General features: G+C 38.1%; 3 protein-coding genes across 3 annotated transcripts; 1 reads left to right on the top strand and 2 right to left on the bottom strand.

Moving 5' to 3' along the window:
• Positions 1–2,970: 2,970 nt before the first annotated feature.
• Positions 2,971–4,749, bottom strand: LOC135465304 (nodal homolog). The gene is made up of 2 exons (XM_064742600.1): positions 4,416–4,749; positions 2,971–3,830 (listed from the first exon to the last, which is right to left on the bottom strand). Exons 1-2 carry the CDS (start codon positions 4,747–4,749, stop codon positions 2,971–2,973), a joined length of 1,194 nt encoding a protein of 397 aa, XP_064598670.1.
• Positions 4,750–10,136: 5,387 nt separating this feature from the next.
• On the bottom strand, positions 10,137–12,549 carry LOC135474481 (uncharacterized). Its single transcript, XM_064754181.1, has 4 exons — positions 12,379–12,549; positions 11,774–11,821; positions 11,357–11,467; positions 10,137–11,027 (listed from the first exon to the last, which is right to left on the bottom strand). Exons 1-4 carry the CDS (start codon positions 12,478–12,480, stop codon positions 10,914–10,916), a joined length of 375 nt encoding a protein of 124 aa, XP_064610251.1. The 5' UTR covers positions 12,481–12,549; the 3' UTR covers positions 10,137–10,913.
• Positions 12,550–12,606: 57 nt separating this feature from the next.
• On the top strand, positions 12,607–16,881 carry LOC135474465 (uncharacterized). The gene is made up of 6 exons (XM_064754180.1): positions 12,607–12,716; positions 14,066–14,113; positions 14,310–14,382; positions 14,829–14,854; positions 15,113–15,139; positions 15,741–16,881. The coding sequence occupies exons 1-6, from the start codon at positions 12,645–12,647 to the stop codon at positions 15,987–15,989; spliced, it is 495 nt and encodes a 164-aa protein (XP_064610250.1). The 5' UTR covers positions 12,607–12,644; the 3' UTR covers positions 15,990–16,881.
• Positions 16,882–22,066: the final 5,185 nt, after the last annotated feature.

Raw genomic sequence — 22,066 nt, 5'->3', positions numbered from 1 at the left:
GGCTGATCTTTCCAGGTAAGAGCCACTTGGATATTATGTTAAATGATTCTATATTAATGGATAATGGTCTCACGAGGTAGTTAATTTTTGAAGAGGAATCATAAATTAGCTACATGGACACGTGCCTGTAAATATGGGTTTAGCCGAAAGTCCCGGAATTAGGTTCATAGAAGTTGTCAATTATACTGGACATTCTGATTGGTGTACCCTATGTGAAAATTACACAGACTTCTCAAGCACCCAATCCCACCTGAAATTATAATATAGGTGTCTTTTATCACTCTCTTTTCTGGTACTACCGTTCTTGCTATATGTATTTAAACGTTTGTACTAACTGAGATTCTGTTTAGAAAAACACCATGTTACACTACGGAGTCAGCAATGAGATAGCGTGTTTGAATTAAGTATCATCGACAATGGTTACTGATTTGTCATAAATCTTATTCATTGTATGAACATGCATCTGGATACACCATTTTGTCTCTAGCAAAAAATCTTTTACAAGTCATCTTTGCCATTTTCTTCGTGCAACAAACAGTTATTTCTCATGATTATTGGTGTCTGTAAGTCCACCATCTAAGCATCCATCCCACTCCTTTCGTTAACGTTATGTTACATTCCGAGCTGCATCTCCAAGACAGTCGTAGATCTAAAACTGAAACTGTTTGTATTGCATGAATGTATACAGTAACCTTTAATCTACAATAACGCAAAAGTTAAACTATAATTAATGAATGCATCCATGTGTAAATTTTGTTTAGTAATAAAATAAGAATCAGACATGAGGCTCGAGTTAACCTTCTGATGTGCTAATTGGCCAGGCTGATCTGATGTGTTAAGCGTGTGGGCCTATTTTCTAAACTTATTTGTTTTATGGCCACCTATTATAAACTAGTGACAAAAAGTAAAAGGATCTTAATATACAGTGTATTGCCAATGGTTTCACTCTGAGTTAATTGCACTTCAAACGTGCTCAGCTGTATTACACCCAGGCTCTATTACGATCTGACAATAACGGCCTGGGTGATCAGAGTAGCTCCTGGGGTGAATCTATGGGTAGAGTCTATAGAATCAGTTTAAGGCACGTGTCTGTTTTAAGTAACACTATGTCAGATTTCTCACACTAACGATACTTTACAATAGTAACGTGGATTCTGTAAAATAATTTGAGAAGTATGGGTTATTTCTGCCTACGAATATTTATAGTCAGTGACTGATTTTGTCAATGTCTATATTTTCGTAACTACAACACAGACATGTTAACACTTTTTTTGTAGCTGTTGTACGTGGGAAGGTCTTCCAGCAACTTGCGGATGGTCGTGGGTTTCCCCCGGGCTCTGCCCTGTTTCCTCCCACCGTCGTATAAGTGAAATATTCTTGAGTATGGCATAAAACACCAAGCAAATAAAAAAACAATCAAATATTGTAGCTGTTACCTGTCAGCATATATACAGCTTAATTGTTTGTTTTTTGTTTTACCGCAGTCTTAACTTGTTGTACGAGCGTGAATATTTAACTGCTTTAAACCAGCGTCCATAAAGAGTCGTCCAGTACCCTCACAACCATGTTTAATTTACGATCCATACAAGAATATAGCCATTTACAAACCTAGTAGTCAGAACCTCGTCATTTTCCAACAAAAGTGGTCATATCCCTCACAGAAATTATAATGAAAAATAATGATTTTCTCATTATTATTTCTATTATAACTCAGTTAGTCTGTATAAACGGTCTGTTGACCTATGTAAAGTCAGACCTGCGTAGTTTCGAGGTCCGTTAAAAGACGAATGAGATTTACGCCTTAAAGTCGGCTTGAACTAGATCATCCAATTTACCAGTAACTATTGAATACATATTATAGATCAAGCTAAGGGACACTTCATTTTCTAAGAAGTTATGGTTTACTGTCCCCCGGCAAAGGCCTGAAGTGAATGTAGATATGTGTCCTGAAGCATTCAAAATATAATTTTCCATTCGTCAAAATTTGCGTATGTTTAACATAATTAACTTCTTTATAGGAATGTTGCAGCATCTTGTACTTTGTAAAGAATGTTAAAGTGCATGTAACTTGTACTTTGCTAATGATGAGGATGACGATTGCTCTCTCCGTTATACACAGTGCGCGAAGAAGTAAGCACGGGACTTTCATGTCGTTTATCGCTCTCCAAGATCTGAATGGCTCTCTTAGACTAAAAACCTGCAATAGTTTCTTGAACTGAAAGTGATTGCAATGTAGAATGTCTCCAAATAACAAAAGAGAGAAATGGGGCCCCCGTGGCTCAGTTGGTTAGCGCACTAGCGCAGCGTAATGACCCAGGAGCCTCTGACCAATGCTGTCAGAACTATTTGCAAAAGAGACACGCTCAGATCCAGTTTCCAGACTCGTAATCCTAGAAATCTAAGTGTACTAGACATCGTTTTGAATTGGTTATTTAAACGGGTATTAGATTTGACCTGCTTTTGTGTTATTTCCATTGATCAGCCAAAGACTAATTAGCAAACTGTTGTCTTGGGCTATTCACTCTAAGATTTAAAAAATAATCTGCATCCTTCTCATCGGCCTTTGATTGGAAAGTATAACAACAATAAAGTCTTGAGATTCGTTGGACGACAAGGGTCTCGTGAGAATCGGTATACCAGTAAATGTAGAATGATTTTTTATTCAATAACGTTTATTCGTCTTCTACAGCATATTATAAATCTAAAAAAAAACAACAACACTTTTTATATTTTACAATTATAGTCATTTATTATATACCAACCATGGAATTTCTCAAATACAGTGGTTCGTGCAACCCGGAAACTATTTCTATCTTCTACCTGCACGGTCGTCATACACACAACATTCAACATCAAGGAATGATTTTAATCAAACAGTCAAATGCCCTAATATCATCTAACAGTCATTTAAAAACGACTACAGGTGTATAAAAAGCCAATAAATCTTAACCTTTTAGAAAATATGTGGTACTATCTACAGCCACATTCTTCGGCAATCATGTTCTCGTGATGCCTGAGGAGAATCTCGTCGTACTCATAATACAGCATACTGAGAGGTTTCAGTTTGCTGGGCACACAACAAGGCATGGGTGCCGCATTTGGCCTCTTCTGCCGCATCAGACTTTGCATCATGGCATGATTGGTAGGTAACAGCTCACTGGCTATCGGTGATGGACAATTTCCATGACACAAGAAAGCATTAAACCTCTTGGGAAATACGATCCATCTACCCCAACCAATTTTGTTAAAATCCACGTAAAAGTCGAACTTTTGACACAAGTTTCCAGATTTTCTTGATTTCTTTGCAGACCATTTGTTTTTATTTTTTCTCCGTCGTCGCCTGGTGACGTCACGGAATGTCCTATGTTGGCGTCGTTTGTCTCTGTCACTTGGACCTTGCTCAGTATAGCTGCTGTACATGGCCCCCAGAAACCCTCTGTTCTCAGAGTAAAATACTAACAAGACATCTTTCGACTCCCCAACAGCTCCCGCCCCTGTCTTCACATCAACTTTGTGATTTCCGTTAGACAGATCACGTACGTTTATACTAACAGTCATGTTGCCATGGTAACCATTGACCAAGGTTCGGAGAGAGCTGGTAATGTCATAGACCAGATACTTGTTATCTCCATCAGAAAATGGCTTGACACGAATACTAAAGGTGCCGAGATGAGATGAGCCTCGCTTGATATGAAGCTTCAACTTTTTTGAGTGTCTCTTTTTGTTCCGGATTGGAATTCTGAATTCTGCCAACTCCAGTTGCTCATTAGGAGAAAGTCGCGGTACTCGGAAATCAAAAGTAGTCTTTTGTGAAGTTCCACTGTAAACCGCTGCAAGCATAAAAAACACAGAGCAAAACATTAAATAAATTTCAACAATTTGTTATAGAAACTTGTTATATATCACTATACCTGATAGAATAAAAGTGTTATATGTATTCGGCACGTGTGAATGGGAAGGATGCAGTCTGTGTGGTTCGCCTGCGGGTCCACCTTGTCCCACCTTTACTAAGATTATAATCCCACTACGATAAACTGTAATCCCATTTATCGCAAGGGATTTCTTTCTACCGGGATACTTGGAGCTGATGTATGGCTGTTATCTGTAAGAATGTCAAATTTGGGATTTTGGTCAGGCATACTTATCCCGCTTTAGAATAACACGTAGTAGCATACAACAAGCGCATAAATGGAAATTACATTTAATAATCTTTCTTTTCCATACCTGACGATATTTATCTGCAATTTACAACATCCAGGAGCGTTCCAATACAAACTACAAGGTATTAAGTAGCAACTCTCAGGCATAACCCATCTGCTAAAATATATTTATAGCTCATCTGAAATAACCTTAACTGTCTGAAATGTGTTCATGTTCGCTATAAAATCTGAATATCGTGTAACTTTTGCACTAACCTATGGCGGAGAAACAGCGGACGGTGTCTGTGCTCAGAATGTCTAGAGGTCCCTGGTTGTGCCCACTAGCTTTGGGCAAAGACTCTCCCCTGTGGAGCTTTGAGAACAACTCTAACATAAACCGAGATGTAGATTTGGTGTAGTCTATGGACCGGTAGCCATCCGTCTCTCGTCTCAGAATAACATCAGACCCCTGTAGCGCGCCGTGTTCTGTGTACAGATCCAAAGTTTTATCTTCAAAAAAATTTAACAAATACCAGAGGTTCTTCGAATTAGGACTTCGTGCCATGGTTTGGCCTCCGCAGAAAGCCCCACTGACAAAGAGTGCTGCCATACTGAAGAATGTGGAGGCGAATGGTGACATCCCAGAGAATCTGAGGGGTTTTGTTATCAAAGATCGCTGTCCTCAAGACGATCTCAGACTGTAGCACGTGATCTCTCTCAGTATGTTCATCCTCTCTATCCACCAATCAGAGAGATGCTCTTATCAGCAATAGGAGTTTCTGTTAAAATGGACTAACCAACAGTTGGAGGCGTGTCAAAAACACCTATCAAGAATGTTATTGTTGAGAGTTATCCATCACAATCTGGTTATAATCACGGATCGTCCAAATGCATGTCGTTGTCCAATTTGTGTCAACTTTATAAACAACAAAGAACAAAAGACTAGAAGTGTGAAATTCAGCTATAGGAATAGGGCCAATGATTGTCTTTCCATGATCGTATAGGTAAACCTGTCCATATATGCTGATTAGGAGCTTTTAATTTGAAGGATCAATAGTTCATAAATATTTTAGAAAATATTCTTTTTACGTGTAAGTCGTTTTCTGAAATAAACTTGAACGGTACAGGATTTGTGTAGCATTTTCACTGCTTTTGTTTCCATCCTAACATAAATGCATTTGCTAATTTTTCTTAAGTATGTGTAGAACTTCACTGAAAAAAAAGGCCCTTGAAAACAACCCGAGACAGGTGTATCTCCAACTGTGGTGATTGGTTAACTCTTTAGAGTGTTTTAGAAAAATTAAATATTGTTCCTCGAGAAGATTAACAGCTTAATCGACACTCAGTGTAAATGTAACAGAAAGCTGGGATTAATTATTTCACTCCGACTCCATGGTTAGATTACCAGATTTGTATAATACAAACAACCAGTGCATGTTTAACTATAATTCCAATACTTTTCAAAAGGCATATATGTTATCTCTACCCATCTCCACAATGATTACACAGCAATGTGTCTATGTGAAAACAGAAGACAAATAACTTTGGGAAAGTTGTAAAAGTCCAACATCTATAAATAAATAGATTACACTTGTAAACCGAACAGTTAAATGAATGCAAAGAGGCACCAGTCGTAAACAAATTACATACCCAAATGTTTGCACACATTATATTATTAAAACATTATATTTAAAATATAACTGTCGTGCTGCATAGGAAATACATTTGCAAAATGTCCGTGCAGGTTGTGAAGAAATGGCTTGTGTTGGGGGATGACACACATGGATATGTCAATCCAGCATTTGCATGTATCACGTGCGGGTAAAAGCATGTGATACACAAAAGCGGGGAATATGTCACGCCGGGAATTAATGTACGTAAAAACACCAATGGCGGGAGGAATCGTGCCTAAAAACGACAATGTCGGGCGGTAACGTGCGTGGGAATGTCAATTCCGGGAGTTAACGTGCATGCGCAGAATTGTATATACGGGGAAGTGTAGCCCTGAAAATGTCAGTGCGAAGAGCCTTGTGAATAGGGCTTTGACGTCCACGTAGGGAGTATACGCGAAAATGTAAAGCGCAAAGAAACGTCTACAAGGGATGTCATTGTGCGAGGAATTGTCTACAATGAGAGTTAACTTAATATGTCTACAAACGGAGGTACCGTGCGGGGAAATGTCTACTTGCAGCCAGTGAAATTGTGACAGAAAATTGGAATTGGAAAAGTAAATTTGTTCGGGAATCCAGATAACAATACAAAAAAAGATTAAGAACTTATCTGTGATATTTGACCGCTTAATTGTCCCAAATAACTTCAAACTTCAACTTCAAAATTGATTCATATTAAACGAAGTCAGACAATAGTTAAAGGCAACACTAAAATTAAGTATATATCACATGAAAGATCACTAAAACCTGTCCAGGAAAATAAATTTATGTAATCGTCTTACAATCGAATAAAATGGTGATACAAACTTATATTCTCCAGTGGCCTGTAGTGACCCAGAGGGTACTAGTGCCGTAACTTACATATATTTTGCTGGCAATAGATTGTTGAAAGGAATGCATTTATAAATCCATATGTATTTAGAACGTAGTCTGTTTGTGTTAAGTGACAAAAACTGGGTGTGAAGTCACTGGTAACAATATAGTCAGAAAAAGCCACCGTGGAATCTAAAGTTTTAAATGCATTTTAATATGTTGAAAACAAAATCCTCAAAGGAAAAAAAAAACAACAAAAAAAAATTCAATTATTTTTATGAACACTGTTTAATGCCCTTTCATCTGATATGTACTTTATGTTAATGTTTTCTTTCCTTTTAAGGGGCTCCGTTTGGATTCTGGAAATTCAACGCAAACTGAGCCCTGACAACGAATATAGCATACATGTAAGTTCGGCGACAAAATGCAGCAAATCGCTGACTGCATGAGCAGACCTATATATCACTTGATCTCTCTGTACATAAAGGCGAGCAAATCAAACAGTAATCGGTCGATTTGGTGTGATAATGACCCCGTGTTTATATCTGTGTTTCACACCCTGTACTTTGGAAAGCTCCAAGTTTACTGTGCTTTGCTGATTTATATATCCCTCGATACAGATTATGGGATCCATTCTTAACTCTCATGATGAACAATTAGTTCAGGAAGCCACGCAGCATACGTCAAATATGATATATATATATATATATATATATATATATATATATATATATATATATATATATATATATATATATATATATATATATATATATATATATAAATCTTTAGTGGTAATGCTTGAATGTCAACATGGTACATACAGAATTATACACGGCTGGCCTATATTTGACGAAGTGCCTCAGTGGCCGTACATTACATTAATTTAAGGATTACAAGATTTGTCCAGCTGAATAAGACCTTATTCTTATCACCACAATGACGTCATAAACGTCCATATAGAGTTTGTTACTTTCAAACACCCACGGGTTTTTCCGCATATATACGTCGGTGGTCCTGTGGGTTTGTGGTTCACAAAGCAGTCATTAAAAAGAAAGACGACAAAAAATATATCCAAAGTTTCAGAACAGGGGTCCACCTAAATGGGCATAGGCATTTTTTTCATTACGTGCTTGGTAAAACTATACATCACCTCTTAATCTGGAATTCTTAACAGGCCATGGGATACGCCATTTTAGAGAAACCCGACACAAGGTGTCGCATAATTCATACACTACGCTCTTCAGTATTAGGGGCGAGACACCCCTTTATCGTGCGAAGCACGATCCACCCTTTCATTACAGTTGAAGGCCAGGCACTGTGATCTCTTGGTTGAGACCTTGGAGAATAACGCCAGATGTATTCCACTTCCACTTTCTCGTTAAAAAAGGCTTTAAAGTATATCAGTATTGTCTCGTAATCAGAAGGAAACAGCTGATTTCACACTACTTCTACATGGCAAAATGGTACACTGGGAACGGGTGACGTACCAGTGGAACAGATGTCCTTCTCGGGTGGAAGACATATCTTGCCCTTGACTGGTTAAAATTTAGGGCAATGGATGGTGGCCCGTTTTGTTTTTTTTGTGTGTTTTTTTTTTTGTTTACTTTGAACTGCGATATCTTGGTTATCTTTCATCACAAAAATCAGTGAAGTTTTCTTAAACTTTAAATGTGCCTCCTAATTGATACATTTTTACATTTGGTCTAGCGTCGTCTTTTCTTTTAAATTTAGTGTGTTCCTTTCTGTGATTTTAACTTAAATTTGTTGTAAAATACCTTATCCACAATTTATGCTGTTAAGCACTATTTTTTTGTGGATCCAAATTATGGACCTTGGCGTCAAAATAGACATGCATTCGTATATACCAGCCGTCAACTAAAACGGAGCTTCCGGAATCCAATATAGGGCCTTTCGCTACCTTTCTGCCTCGCCCAATATTGCAAAGTTCGAGGTTGTGAGATGACTCACCTCGGAATCTCCTAAGCCGCCTCCCTGTCACCCAACCTCGACCTTTGAAATACAGCGCTATATACTGGTAGGGAGACAGCGAGGCTCGATTTCCTACCGATCGCTGTCTCCCGTAACAAAGGTCGAGGTAACGAAGTATATCGAAAAGTCCTCTAGCTGTGGGATTCCATTCCAAATACGTCCAAGACTCCAACAGCGCAAACGGGATTCAGCTGAAAAACAGTACTGCTCTCCATTAACATTAGTTACCGCTTTGACCAAGAAGGGTCAAATACCGTAAATCACAAGTCAGACCGAAATACATTCTGATTAGATTTCCTTTGCTGTTCAACGATGTATTTTCTTCCTAACCTATAGCCTTTTTTAGGGTTTTCTTTAGGTTAAATCCTGTTTCCTTCACTTGAACGCCGTAGGTGAAATAGTCTGCCGCGTTAAACATCAAATAAATCAGATGGATAAAAAATCTGTTCAGGGAAACCAATATCTATCCTTCAACAGGTCAGTCTCCGTATCCTATCACTGAGTAACCATGTAACGAATTTATCCCTATCAATTCAGTGCAAAAGACCGATGTATAGGTGAATCGCTTCAGCTATGAGGCCATTGTATTGATAACACAACTAAATGAGATAACCTACTCATCAGACACATTTGATGTCGTTTGCAGGATTTGAGAATATATCTGTACCCCACGTGATCGTTATTGTCCAATAAAAAGCAGAGTATTTTGTCTGATGCGGGATAAATGGATATATGTATATATCGATAAGCAAAAAGAAACCACTGTACAGATATACTGCTTATTTCCACATTATACTCTTTATACACGTGTGCGTGGGTCATGCACAACAGCCCTTCATAATAAGTACCACGCATGACCTATGGGAAAGACAATGTCAACGAAAGTCAGCATGAATACGAAGTCACTGAACACATTCTACAGACACCAAAGATGATTATGTTATCCAACTGTGTCATCTTAAATTAACTGTATCATCTTAAATGACTTGTTACTTTCGATACTGAAATCGTGTGGATTTGTAATATATTCCCTACAGAATATGTCCGATGCTCAATGTCCGCTAGTGCAGACAGAGCAATAGGAACGAGAGTTGCGCACGCTGCTAAGATTTCCTTTTGTTGTATTGCGTGACAGTAAAATCATCACATAACGAGTAGAATTTACCTTCCGAAACGAGTAGCCCAGTTGAACTATATTTATAACCCATTAAAATACTGTGTCAATGAACGCTTTTCGAGAAATATTCTAACCTTAGCTGGTGTTTTCCAAGGTTTTTTAAAGATGGAAAACACAAACCAATCCCGGCAGCTACATGTATATATCATTGTGCTGTTCATCATTTCAATGATAAATAAAATATTCAGCGATTTCAGTGTTCCAGGAAAGTCTGATGACGCTTTGTACAGCGAAAAATCATCTACATGATCTGAATAAAAAGAGTACAACAAAGAAGCTGATGACTTCCACATACACACCCTGCACGTATGTATGAAGATAACAATAGAAAAATAGGAAGGTTCTTTTTTGCTTTATTCAAGTTTTATTACAAAACATATCCATAAATGATGAAGGTCATTCTAAACAAATGTTGGGATTCTCAAACAAGTCATATGAATATAAAAACAATCTGAAAAAACTAACAAAAAAAGATGAATTTTTACACAACCCAATCAGGCTTTAACATGGGAAAGAAGAACATCATTTAAGAATCAAGTTTCCTCCACAACTTAATATGTTAAGGCTTATTAGACTGGTCACTATACAAATGCTGTGTGTGTGTTGTCCGAGCAACGATTTTGAGTATCCTAGGAACCATCTTGTAACCCATGTACACTTCAAGATACATGTGATACCGCTTCCACCACAACAGCTTAGTTTAACATGAGGTTGACAAGTCTCTTTCCAAAATAAAAAATGTACACAATGACATGTAAAGTTAACTGTAGAATTTCATAAACAGAGTATTTGGCACAGATTATGTAATTTACCCACTTTACAAACTTAATGAAGGTTCTAATACTCCTAAACTGTTCAAATACACAAAAATGAATTTACTGTTATATATTAAATGTACTCTTCAATAACCTGTCTGAGCACATGTATATACAATTTCCAGAATAAAGTTATTGCACAATTGAATTTAAAGACCGCACTGGTAATTCAAACTCTCCCATAGCATGAAAACATACAATTTCTTGCTGTTTAGGTCTTATTACCTAAATCAAAGGACCCAGTTTACTGTGCATAAGAAAAAATGTTATTACAGCAATTTAGCCATCTCAGTTGGAATTGTTGATATTACCTAAATAGCAAAATATTTGTAAACACTGCCTCTAACATAATGCATATGCCCATGAAATAGAGAAACCACAATTTTTCCTTAGGTAACTCCCCACTGCGGATCAATGCAACCTGAAAGGAAACACCAAATCTGTGAATGCCAATAGTATCAAAGTGTGGCCATGAAGTGTAACTAAATCACATACAGATCTAAACAAATGCAAATAAGATGAAGTGAAATGATAAATGCTGAGTTTATAATACCAGTTCAGAATACGGAAGAATTAAAGCTTGCACACGTGAAATCAAAATTTCATGCATACCATATGTGAATGGTCTTAAAAAAAGGAGCTGTCGTCCCACACTGTTTCAAGTAATCACTGTTTTCTGCAATACAGCGTGTACATATAAAATAACATGTGAAAAACAACCATTCACTACAACTGGGCAAAGATCCTTACCAGAACGATTTCTACAGCCACAAAGCCAATTAGACAAATCCCCAGCATGAAGTAAAGCCCTCCATACTGTCCCAGAATTACTCCACGATAAATGCTTAGGGACAGTGTGATCTGGCGGGGGAAAAGGCAGTAATGTACATAGCTGTACTCACAGAACGTCACAGGCCAGCATATGTTTGTCAGCATCAAATTTATAACTAACTATATATTAAGCTAAACAGCCATTTATTCTGCGAATATTGCAAATGAAAAGAATGCATGGGCATGACACTAAACCACGTGGATCAAATTAAATACCACTTTGAACCAGACTTCTGCTGATATTCTAGGAAAAGGCTAGTGATTTACATGTACTGTAATGCAACAGAAACTTTTCCATTTATTGACAGTCAGTCTCATCAGAGCAAGCATACTTACCACTACCATTAACACAACCGTACTGACAAAGAGCAACTGCAAAGTTTTCTGCAATAGAAAATTTATTTATTTACTTTTCACTCAATGAAGTGTTATTTTATCTCGTCAAGCTAAACTTGTATTTAGAGAGAGTGTGATATGCCAATATATCAGAATTTTTATATTAAATATATATAATACAAATTTTATTTAAATATGTTGACTAGAATGCATGTCAATTTTGCATGTACGTGTGTACACTCTGAAATCATCTTCTGGAATATCAGTAGCACGTAAATCTATTGGTAAACATTTCATTTACTAGTTAGCGTGTAACGTTGTTAGGTTTTGCTGACTTAATTGTCTAAAATCTTACCAACTTTTACGTAATGTCATCTGTCCATGGTATTTTAATTGGCCCCGAACAATTTCTAATTATTCTGCACAGTGTTCATATATATACTGATAGCACGTTCAGTTGCCTATATATGAATAGGTTTTTCTAGAAAGGCACACCTGACGTTACAGAATACAAGTAGGCGACCCAAATACACATGTGACCTACAATATGGATATGCACGTCAATACCGGTTCTGATTGCTAGAAAGTCTAAGCAGAACACTCACTGATCTGGGAGAGTGAGAACTGTCATGGTAGAGAACACCGGCATTCCCAGATGAGGACCCTTTAGAACCACTCAGAAGGCCCTGTTTTGGGTCGTCTTCCATTTTGACAACTCTACAAAACTTTCCTCACGTGTTCAAAATTTCAACCAGATATGCATTAGAGTCATTTGTCGTCACGTGTTATATTGTATTCGATTGGCCGGGGATAAATCCTCGTCCAACCACAACATGTGTCAAGTGACGGGAGAAGGTCATATGACACAACCATGGCGGACACCGGAGACTCGGCTACGAAACTTGACAGTGGTGCGATATATCGCGATGTTTCTCAAACAACGGTGAGATATCAGGGCTTAAAACTTAAGTGAAAGTTGCGCTGATTCAACGTCTTTCTCTGGATGTCTTGTTCTTGTGTGACAATGTTAAGCCCTTATGATTGTGCACAAGCTGTCTTTGACGGCAAGCGATTCGCGAATATCAAACGAAGTTATCTCCCATTTCACAGTTACTTTGACTTACTCGACACGAGAACAATACGTTACAAAAAATGATCGTAATATTTGAATGGCTGGAATATCTGGTCGTTAGAACTGAATAATTTAGTGTACCATAGAATAACATGGATATATATATATATATATATATATATATATATATATATATATATATGGGCCTCCGTGGCTCAGTCGGTTAGCGCGCTAGCGCAGCGTAATGACCCAGGAGCCTCTCACCAATGCGGTCGCTGTGAGTTCAAGTCCGGCTCATGCTGGCTTTCTCTCCGGCCATAAGTGGGAAGGTCTGCCAGCAACCTGCGGATGGTCGTGGGTTTCCCCCGGGTTGTGCCCGGTTTCCACCCACCATAATGCTGGCCGCCGTCGTATAAGTGAAATATTCTTGAGTATGGCGTAAAACACCAATCAAAAAAAAAAAATATATATATATACAAGCGTACCTGTGCATGCCCCAGAGACGTAAACATCATGATTGAATGGTAGGTACGGCAATATACATATATTTGCCTATTTGACTGAATGCCACATTCAACTCAAGAATTATTCACTTATACCGGATGACCGTCAATTTTAAGGGTGGAGGAAGCCGGATTGCCTGGGTAACATGTACACCACAGATTTAAGGCAAGTTCACTGATCGACAAACGTTTCCCATATGTGACACGCACAAATGAGTGCACACTCACTCAACAGTCATATTATGGAAAAGCAATTTGCTTTCGATCGCTTAATTATTGCCACCAAGTCCTCACAAAGTGTGAAAGTCAACAATGCACCTGTGCAATTTACTTAAGGTCGGGTATGAACCTCGTGTTTTTGGCATTTGAAAGGCAAGCATGCATATTCTACATATTTCTACTTTGGTCCGCTTCCGCTAATATCAAGTAGGCCTACTGGTATACAGAATGAATAAGGTTAATTTGACACAGGCTATATATGTAGCGATCACCGTGATTAGGTTTGTTAATTAGCTTTGTCAGTCAATGAGATAGTACGTTTCATATATGCACATACATTAAGAAGTCCCACCTTAAACAAAATATGCATGTGGAAACATGTGTCAATGTTTGTAATATCAAAGCATTGAAATAAATGGATACTTTTAAGTCTTGCTTTTGTTCATAATTCAACTGCTGTATGATGCTGTGAGCTAATAGAATTTATCTTTTATTAAGGTATGTGCACTGAGGCTGTTTGGTGTGATTGTTGCACTCATGGTGGTAGTAAGTACATACACGCCTATGTTTGTTTATTCATTAGTATAAACCAAACTATTGGAGTGTATAATGTAAATCTACACACTAATTGTAATTGATTTCTAAAAATGTAACCTATGTTAGTTTTATTGATTTATTCATATGTGTATATAACTTTATGCACCCATTACCTGAGGATTAATAACCATTTTCATCATTGTAGATTTCCTTTATACTGGCCTTGGTACAAGGAATGGACAACCCAACATTCTACTTGCTGGCCTGCAATGTTGTCAGTAAGTTGATCATCAAATTATTGTGCATTTAATTTATACTTGCACCTCTAATACAATGTCACCACGATATGGCTGAACTATTGCCGAGGTGGCATTAAGCCATAATCATTCATTCTAATACAATGCTGCAATGCTTTTTTTGTTACCTGTAAATGTCAAGAAAACAAAAAAATATTTAAATGCTAGGTTGCATTATGCATGGTGATATTGTTGCCCTTGTACTTGTGTTTGTGGCCTGTAAATGTTAAGAAAAAAATATTTAAATGCTAGGTTGCATTATGCATGGTGATATTGTTGCCCTTGTACTTGTTTTTGTGGCCTGTAAATGTTAAGAAAAAAATATTTAAATGCTAAGTTGCATTATGCATGGTAATATTGTTGCCCTTGTACTTTTAATATATTAATTTATTGTTACATTGTATGTTTTATATATATTTTTTTTTCAGTCAGCAGTTTTGTGGCAGTGGTCTTGGTAAGTTGATTTTTATGTTTGCATTTATCTTACGTTGTACATGAATGATACTAAACAACTAAAGTAACCTGACTGATGTCATATAAGTGAAAAAAGTCTTGAGCGCAGACTTTTAACTCATATCAATCAAATAAATAAATAAATTAACATTGAAATGTAGCATTTAGCATTGACTGGTATCAGTATGTACTTTTGTAACATCACAACTGGTTTTTTTGTCACCTCTTTCTGCACTCTTTCTGTCTTCTACATTCTCAGATTTGGTGGTACAGGGGAGGAGATTTGGTGAGTAAGAAAGGATAAGTGAGGACACTTGTACAGTGCTCAGACCACCCTTCCAGGCAAATGTAAACTTGGTTTCAAACCCATCTTTCTGATGATAGGGGTAGGGACTTACATAATGTAGTTTGAGTTGTGTATGGTGAGAGATGGAAGAAAGGGTTGCCCAAGAATATGTCCTATTATTTTTCTGGTAGGTCCAGTTAATTTCTGTTGTATAAGTGGAATATTCCTAGAACAATGTTGTAATCAAGGAACAAATAAGTTAGCAATTCACCACTACTTTTGGTATAAGTGAAACGAGTTGTCAAGATGAGGGGTGTAAGGAATTTTAATACATTTAAAATAACGAAACAGTTTTCTTACATTTTCATTTACCACAAGCTGTGAAATAATGACTTACTTAACTTATGTACTGGTAACTTGATGTACATTTATGTCAATAAATATGACCATAAGCAGCCTACATGTACTCTTTCAATCCCAGAGTCTTATACATCTTGGATCGTTGTCCACATGTGCACTATACCAAAAGTCCATTTATCAGGTAATTAGCATAATGAAACAGAATCCCGAGTACTTGCACTTGTTATGGTCTTGTTTTCAGCAAGCTGACAAGTACTGGTTGCTTATATTGCTGGGGTGTGTCATTGCCATACAGTCCATCACCACGGATGTCTATGTCTTTCATGTGATTCCAGTGCCTCAAGACCTTACAACCACCTCACTGGCACCCAACATGAGCTCAATATTCACAACTCTCAACACCACTAACAAATCTATAGACTTTCCCTTTACTCAGCCAGCCAGTCCGTCACCAATTAAACTAACTGCCATAGGCAATGAGGGGTTGTAGGAAAATGTTCATACCAATTTCATGAGCTGATAAGATCCATAATCATTAAATTTTTGTTATGAGAACAAAGGAAATACCCCCCAAAATAAAAAAAAACTGACTGTTTAATTCATTTCACTATTATTATCTCGAATGCTGAACTTTTATTCTTTATTTCTTTGTTTCATAAATCCTTTAAGAAAAGAATTGTTTTTTTTTTGTTACATATGACATACATGTATTCTTATATCAATTCTTGTATTAAGATTCCATGTGTTTTAATTTGCTTGTAAAATTTGTTTTCTAAGCAGTATGTGTTTTTCTCCCATACAAGGAACCAACAAACTTAAAAGAGCAAATGTTTTGTCACAGAGCTGAATGTGTCACTACCCAGCATGATGAATGTGACTGAGTGTTTTTTTTTAATCTGATTGAGATTACGAGATTGTTTCCTATGTTAAAGGTGAATGGGTAAGATAGTCAGAGCATATATCAACTCATTTGTTTGCCAAAAAATCAAAAATATCAAATACATGGATGAATGTCTATATTTTAAGACTGCTTGTACAATTTGTTACTTTTTGTATATTTCATTTATTTGATACTAAGTATCAGTTAACTTTTTAGACGTTCCTGAAAACATTGTTTATTACCATAGTACTTCAAATCTACATTTGACATTTGTTGGAAGGAGCCTGTTTTCGAATTTTCATATTTTTCGTATCATTTTGTTAATGTAAATTAAATTTTGATGTAAAAATGCAGATATCAGCTAAAAGTATACGAGGCATAAGTGCATTCTATATGTGTAAATGGCATATTTATTTTAATATAGTACCCATATTTTGAAACATTTTGTACAAATCATTATTTTACAATTCTTTCCAAACATGACCGGTAATAAACCATGATGGCCACCTTCACTCTCACGTCTTTATTTTTTTGAAGTTTACGAAAATCACGATGACATGTTTTCCATCAAGCATGACGACACCATGACGTTATGTGGAGTCACCATGGTTGTCAACAGGACACCATGGTTGTTATGCTGCTTTTTTTCTCGGTCTCTATGACCTCTGGCCAAGCATCTACACGCTGCAAGCATCTCGTCACTAACAATGTGATGGATATTGTATTCTTAAAATTTACTAATAAGAGTGTGATGGGTAATTTTTTTGTAGCGCTTACCAATAAGTATATAGGATCGATGGCTGTTCCATTGTTACTAATAAGCATGTTCTTGGCATCTTAACGGTTCTCGTGTACATCTTTAGTTTCGTTCACACGATGTTATATGTCGTATCGACTCGTTGAATTTGACAGGTGTGATGAAAATAGGACAAGTCTGTTTCATAAACTGCATAAAGCAAATTGTAGAATTTTACAGTAGCACGAAGTAACCCATGTTCTATTTCTACTTGACAGATCGACCCCGCCTTCGCACCTTGTGAACAGGCTTTACCAATAAGTGCAAGGTTAATGGCTCCGTCAGTTCTTTGGTGGTTGGTGTTATACGTCGTTTTGGGAATTGGTCTTGCGATTAATGACCTGCAACGTTTTTATTGGTAAACGGCTGGTATAATTAATAATGAAGGTGCGCTAAAAGCATGGCTTTCTTGTACCGCTTAATAGCTAGCATAGGGTCGTTGGCTGTTTATTTTCGACACCATACCGATAAGGGTGTGATGAGTTGTTTTATTTTTTTAGTTAGGCACTGCGTATACAAACGATCGACCCAAATGTACATTCCAGGTCAATAATATCAAGGCCACAAACCACCAAAGATCTTAGGAAGTATATGAAGTACGTATACGTTAGGCGAAGAGAAGCAGGCTACAACAGTCTTCCGGGATGATGGTTATGGTGCCAAAAGGCGACGTCATTTACGAGAAAACTTATACCGAAATTGGATATACGGTGTTTTGTAAAAGTGGGCCCAGACGCTGATGGTTTCTAAAAGAAAGAACTTTTGCCTTAAAACAAACTAGATTAAATTTGGTCCATCTATTCCGAAGATATGCTACACAGACGGCTGTTGCCTACTACAATGTTACGATACTATAACGAACAGCTAGACTATCCGGATACAATTCAAACAATTTATCTGAAGTCTGAAGGTCCAGGTTACGAAGCTTCAAGGCAAATTTGTGAAGATCTGCCCATTAGTTGGGACATATTTGCGTGACGGTGTGACGAGATTCTAGTGTGAATACATTTGATGTGCATTCCATTTATCTGGATACATTTGTGAAGATCTGCCCACTAGCTCTGGAGACCAGGTTGGTGTGGACAACAAACGACGGGCAGCACTACATGTATATGCACACAGGGAACATAGTTGCATAATGAGTTACTAGTCTGAACACATTTGCTAACCCTATATTCCCTGTCTCAGCGGCAGGACAAACCTGTGAAGATCTGCTCATTAGTTCTGGAGACAAGGTTGGTGTGAACAACGAATAGTATTATATACACATCTCACTGAACACATGTACAGAAGGAAGGCTTAATGAGTTTCTATAGTCTGAATACATTTGCAGTATAATTTATTTATTTATTTATTTGGTGTTTTACGCCGTACTCAAGAGTATTTCACTTATACGCCTGCGGCCAGCATTATGGTGGGGAAACTGGGTAGAGCCGGAGGGAAACCCACCAACATCCGCAGGTTTATGACAGACCTTCCCACTTACGGCCAGAGAGGAATTCAGCATGAGCTGGACTTGAACTCACAGCGACCGCATTGGTAAGAGGCTTCTGGGTCATTATGCTGCGCTAGCGCGCTAACCAACTGCGACACGGAGGTCCCCGCGGTATAATTCATTGATTTCTGATTTCCATTAAAATTTCCTTTAATTAGTTATATCCCGATGTGGACAAACACGCCGTGTAGAGCTGGGCATGTCAAGTATTTGATTCACCAGGTTCAGTTTGAATAAATACCCGGATTCAAACACACAGCTACATAGTACTATGTAGTTTTTTGGGGGTAGCAAGTCTGATAAATCGATCAGCAAATAATTCGGCACATTTCCCCTGCGACTATTATTTTGTGCATTGACTGCATGCCAAAATGGTCCCTCTGACAGATATATGTAAATATAAATAACCATCTTAAGGACACGAAGATTTCATTGGATTTAATTATAGTTCATGTCAAAAAGACTGTAGCTTATGAAGATGGGGGAGAAACTCCCCACACCGTCAATTAATGACTCGAAACCTTTTTATATGAAAAACACTTACGTTGACACAACTTGTGCTGTCTTCATTCAACACAGAGGTGTGTTTCCCCAACACAAACATGTGTTAAATATATGTGAAGTACACTTTGTGTTACAAAGTAATAAAAAACAAACTTGAAGCAATCTCACTTGTGTTTGGTACAACATAAACTGTAATATTGTGTGTAACATCCAAGACATCTTGTGTTTAATTCTTTCAATACAAGACCTCGTGTACCTCCACAAGACCTTGAGTTGTTCAAACATGACAAGACTTTCGTTATTAAGAACACAAGTTTGTGTCCATACAATACACGTGTTCATGGTGTGCAGGCGATGAGAAACACAAGCAATGGTATGCACACGCTGTATATTCCTTTATTACGACTAACAAAAATGATACAGATATCTTGATTACTAACGATAATTAAGATAAGACTTAAAACCTTCTAACAAGACCTCGTTATATAACTACATTCGAACGAAAATCAAGCGTTATACACCACACAGAAAAAGTACAATTGAAACCACCACAATGTATATATTCGTGTATAGTCATCGTTACATTTTGAAATAAACAAACCATAAATACCGCAAATATAAAAAAAATCTGCTTGACGATAATAACAAGTATTCGTAGACCTATTCAGCACGTTGAAAAAGTTCCAGTTTTAACACATATCACATAATTATGCAGTTAATAAACTCAATAGTTAGCATACTCAATAACTCGGAAACGCCAAGGTACTCATAACACAACAGTAGAACATCTTCTGGATACCAGTTCTCAACCAAATTAAGGCTTGGAGACATTAAGATTAATCAACAAATGACCAATAACGAAAATGAGCTGTCGATAGACTATCTCGACATCCATATCAGCTGGGATGCTGACACTAATTAGTCGGTGCGCTCAGTGGTCAATTCATCCTCGCTATCACTGACGTTCAATAGACTGTGTGGTATTATTAGGATATGCTAAGTCCTAATAATGGATCAAAACGTCACTGGCTGAGTACACGAACTGGTCATACATCGCTAGGACAATTAGTGGTGAATTAATAGCAAAATCACTTGAAACAGATGGGATCATTCAAGAGGAAGCTGTGAACGGGATATCATCAGCAGACAAGTCTGTCCAAACAGCAGCACATTCACATGATAGGCCTACTTTCACTACTTCGGACTGGCGAAATATTTGATTTGCTAAAGCTTTGGGACAGCACTTTCAGAGACTATCTCCACTAGTTTAGCTTGGTTGTCAGTTTAGTTGTCCGCTTGCCGAAACATTTGGTTTGCGAAACAGTGGAACAGCACATTCAGAAGGTACATCCATGAGATCCGCTTGCCCAAACATTAGGTTTGCTAAACCATGGAACAACACATTCAGAAGGTACATCCACGAGTTCTGCTTGCCCAAACATTTGGTTTACTAAACCGTGGAACAACACACTCAGAGGGTACATCCACTAGTTCCGCTTGCCCAAACATTAGGTTTGCCAAACAGTGGAACAGCACATTCAGAGGGTACATCCACGAGTTCCGCTTGCCCAAACATTTGGTTTTGCTAAACAGTGGAACAGCACATTCAGAGGGTACATCCACGAGTTCTGCTTGCCCAAACATTTGGTTTACTAAACCGTGGAACAACACACTCAGAGGGTACATCCACTAGTTCCGCTTGCCCAAACATTAGGTTTGCCAAACAGTGGAACAGCACATTCAGAAGGTACATCCACTGGTTCCGCTTGCCCAAACATTTGGTTTGCGAAACAGTGGAACAGCACATTCAGAAGGTACATCCACGAGTTCTGCTTGCCCAAACATTTGGTTTACTAAACCGTGGAACAACACACTCAGAGGGTACATCCACTAGTTCCGCTTGCCCAAACATTAGGTTTGCCAAACAGTGGAACAGCACATTCAGAAGGTACATCCACGAGTTCCGCTTGCCCAAACATTTGGTTTGCGAAACAGTGGAACAGCACATTCAGAAGGTACATCCACGAGTTCTGCTTGCCCAAACATTTGGTTTACTAAACCGTGGAACAACACACTCAGAGGGTACATCCACTAGTTCCGCTTGCCCAAACATTAGGTTTGCCAAACAGTGGAACAGCACATTCAGAGGGTACATCCACTAGTTCCGCTTGCCCAAACATTTGGTTTACTAAACCGTGGAACAACACACTCAGAGGGTACATCCACTAGTTCCGCTTGCCCAAACATTAGGTTTGCCAAACAGTGGAACAGCACATTCAGAAGGTACATCCACTGGTTCCGCTTGCCCAAACATTTGGTTTACTAAACAGTGAAACAGCACATTCCGAAAGTACATCCACGAGTTCCGCTTGCCCAAACATTTGGTTTGCCAAACAGTGGAACAGCACATTCAGAGGGTACATCCACTAGTTCCGCTTGCCCAAACATTAGGTTTGCCAAACAGTGGAACAGCACATTCAGAAGGTACATCCACTGGTTCCACTTGCCCAAACATTTGGTTTACTAAACAGTGAAACAGCACATTCCGAAAGTACATCCACGAGTTCCGCTTGCCCAAACATTTGGTTTGCGAAACAGTGGAACAGCACATTCAGAAGGTACATCCACGAGTTCCGCTTGCCCAAACATTTGGTTTACTAAACCGTGGAACAGCACATTCAGAGGGTACATCCACGAGTTCCGCTTGCCCAAACATTTGGTTTTGCTAAACAGTGGAACAGCACATTCAGAGGGGACCTCCACTGGTTCCGCTTGCCCAAACATTTGGTTTTGCTAAACAGTGGAACAGCACATTCAGAGGGTACGTCCACGAGTTCCGCTTGCCGAAACATTTGGTTTGCTAAACAGTGGAACAGCACATTCAGAGGGTAC

Source organism: Liolophura sinensis, chromosome 1 (assembly GCF_032854445.1).
Source record: "Liolophura sinensis isolate JHLJ2023 chromosome 1, CUHK_Ljap_v2, whole genome shotgun sequence".
NCBI lineage: Eukaryota > Metazoa > Mollusca > Polyplacophora > Chitonida > Chitonidae > Liolophura > Liolophura sinensis.
Note: the sequence above shows the minus strand (reverse complement) of the source record. Positions and strands in the feature narration are given on the sequence as shown.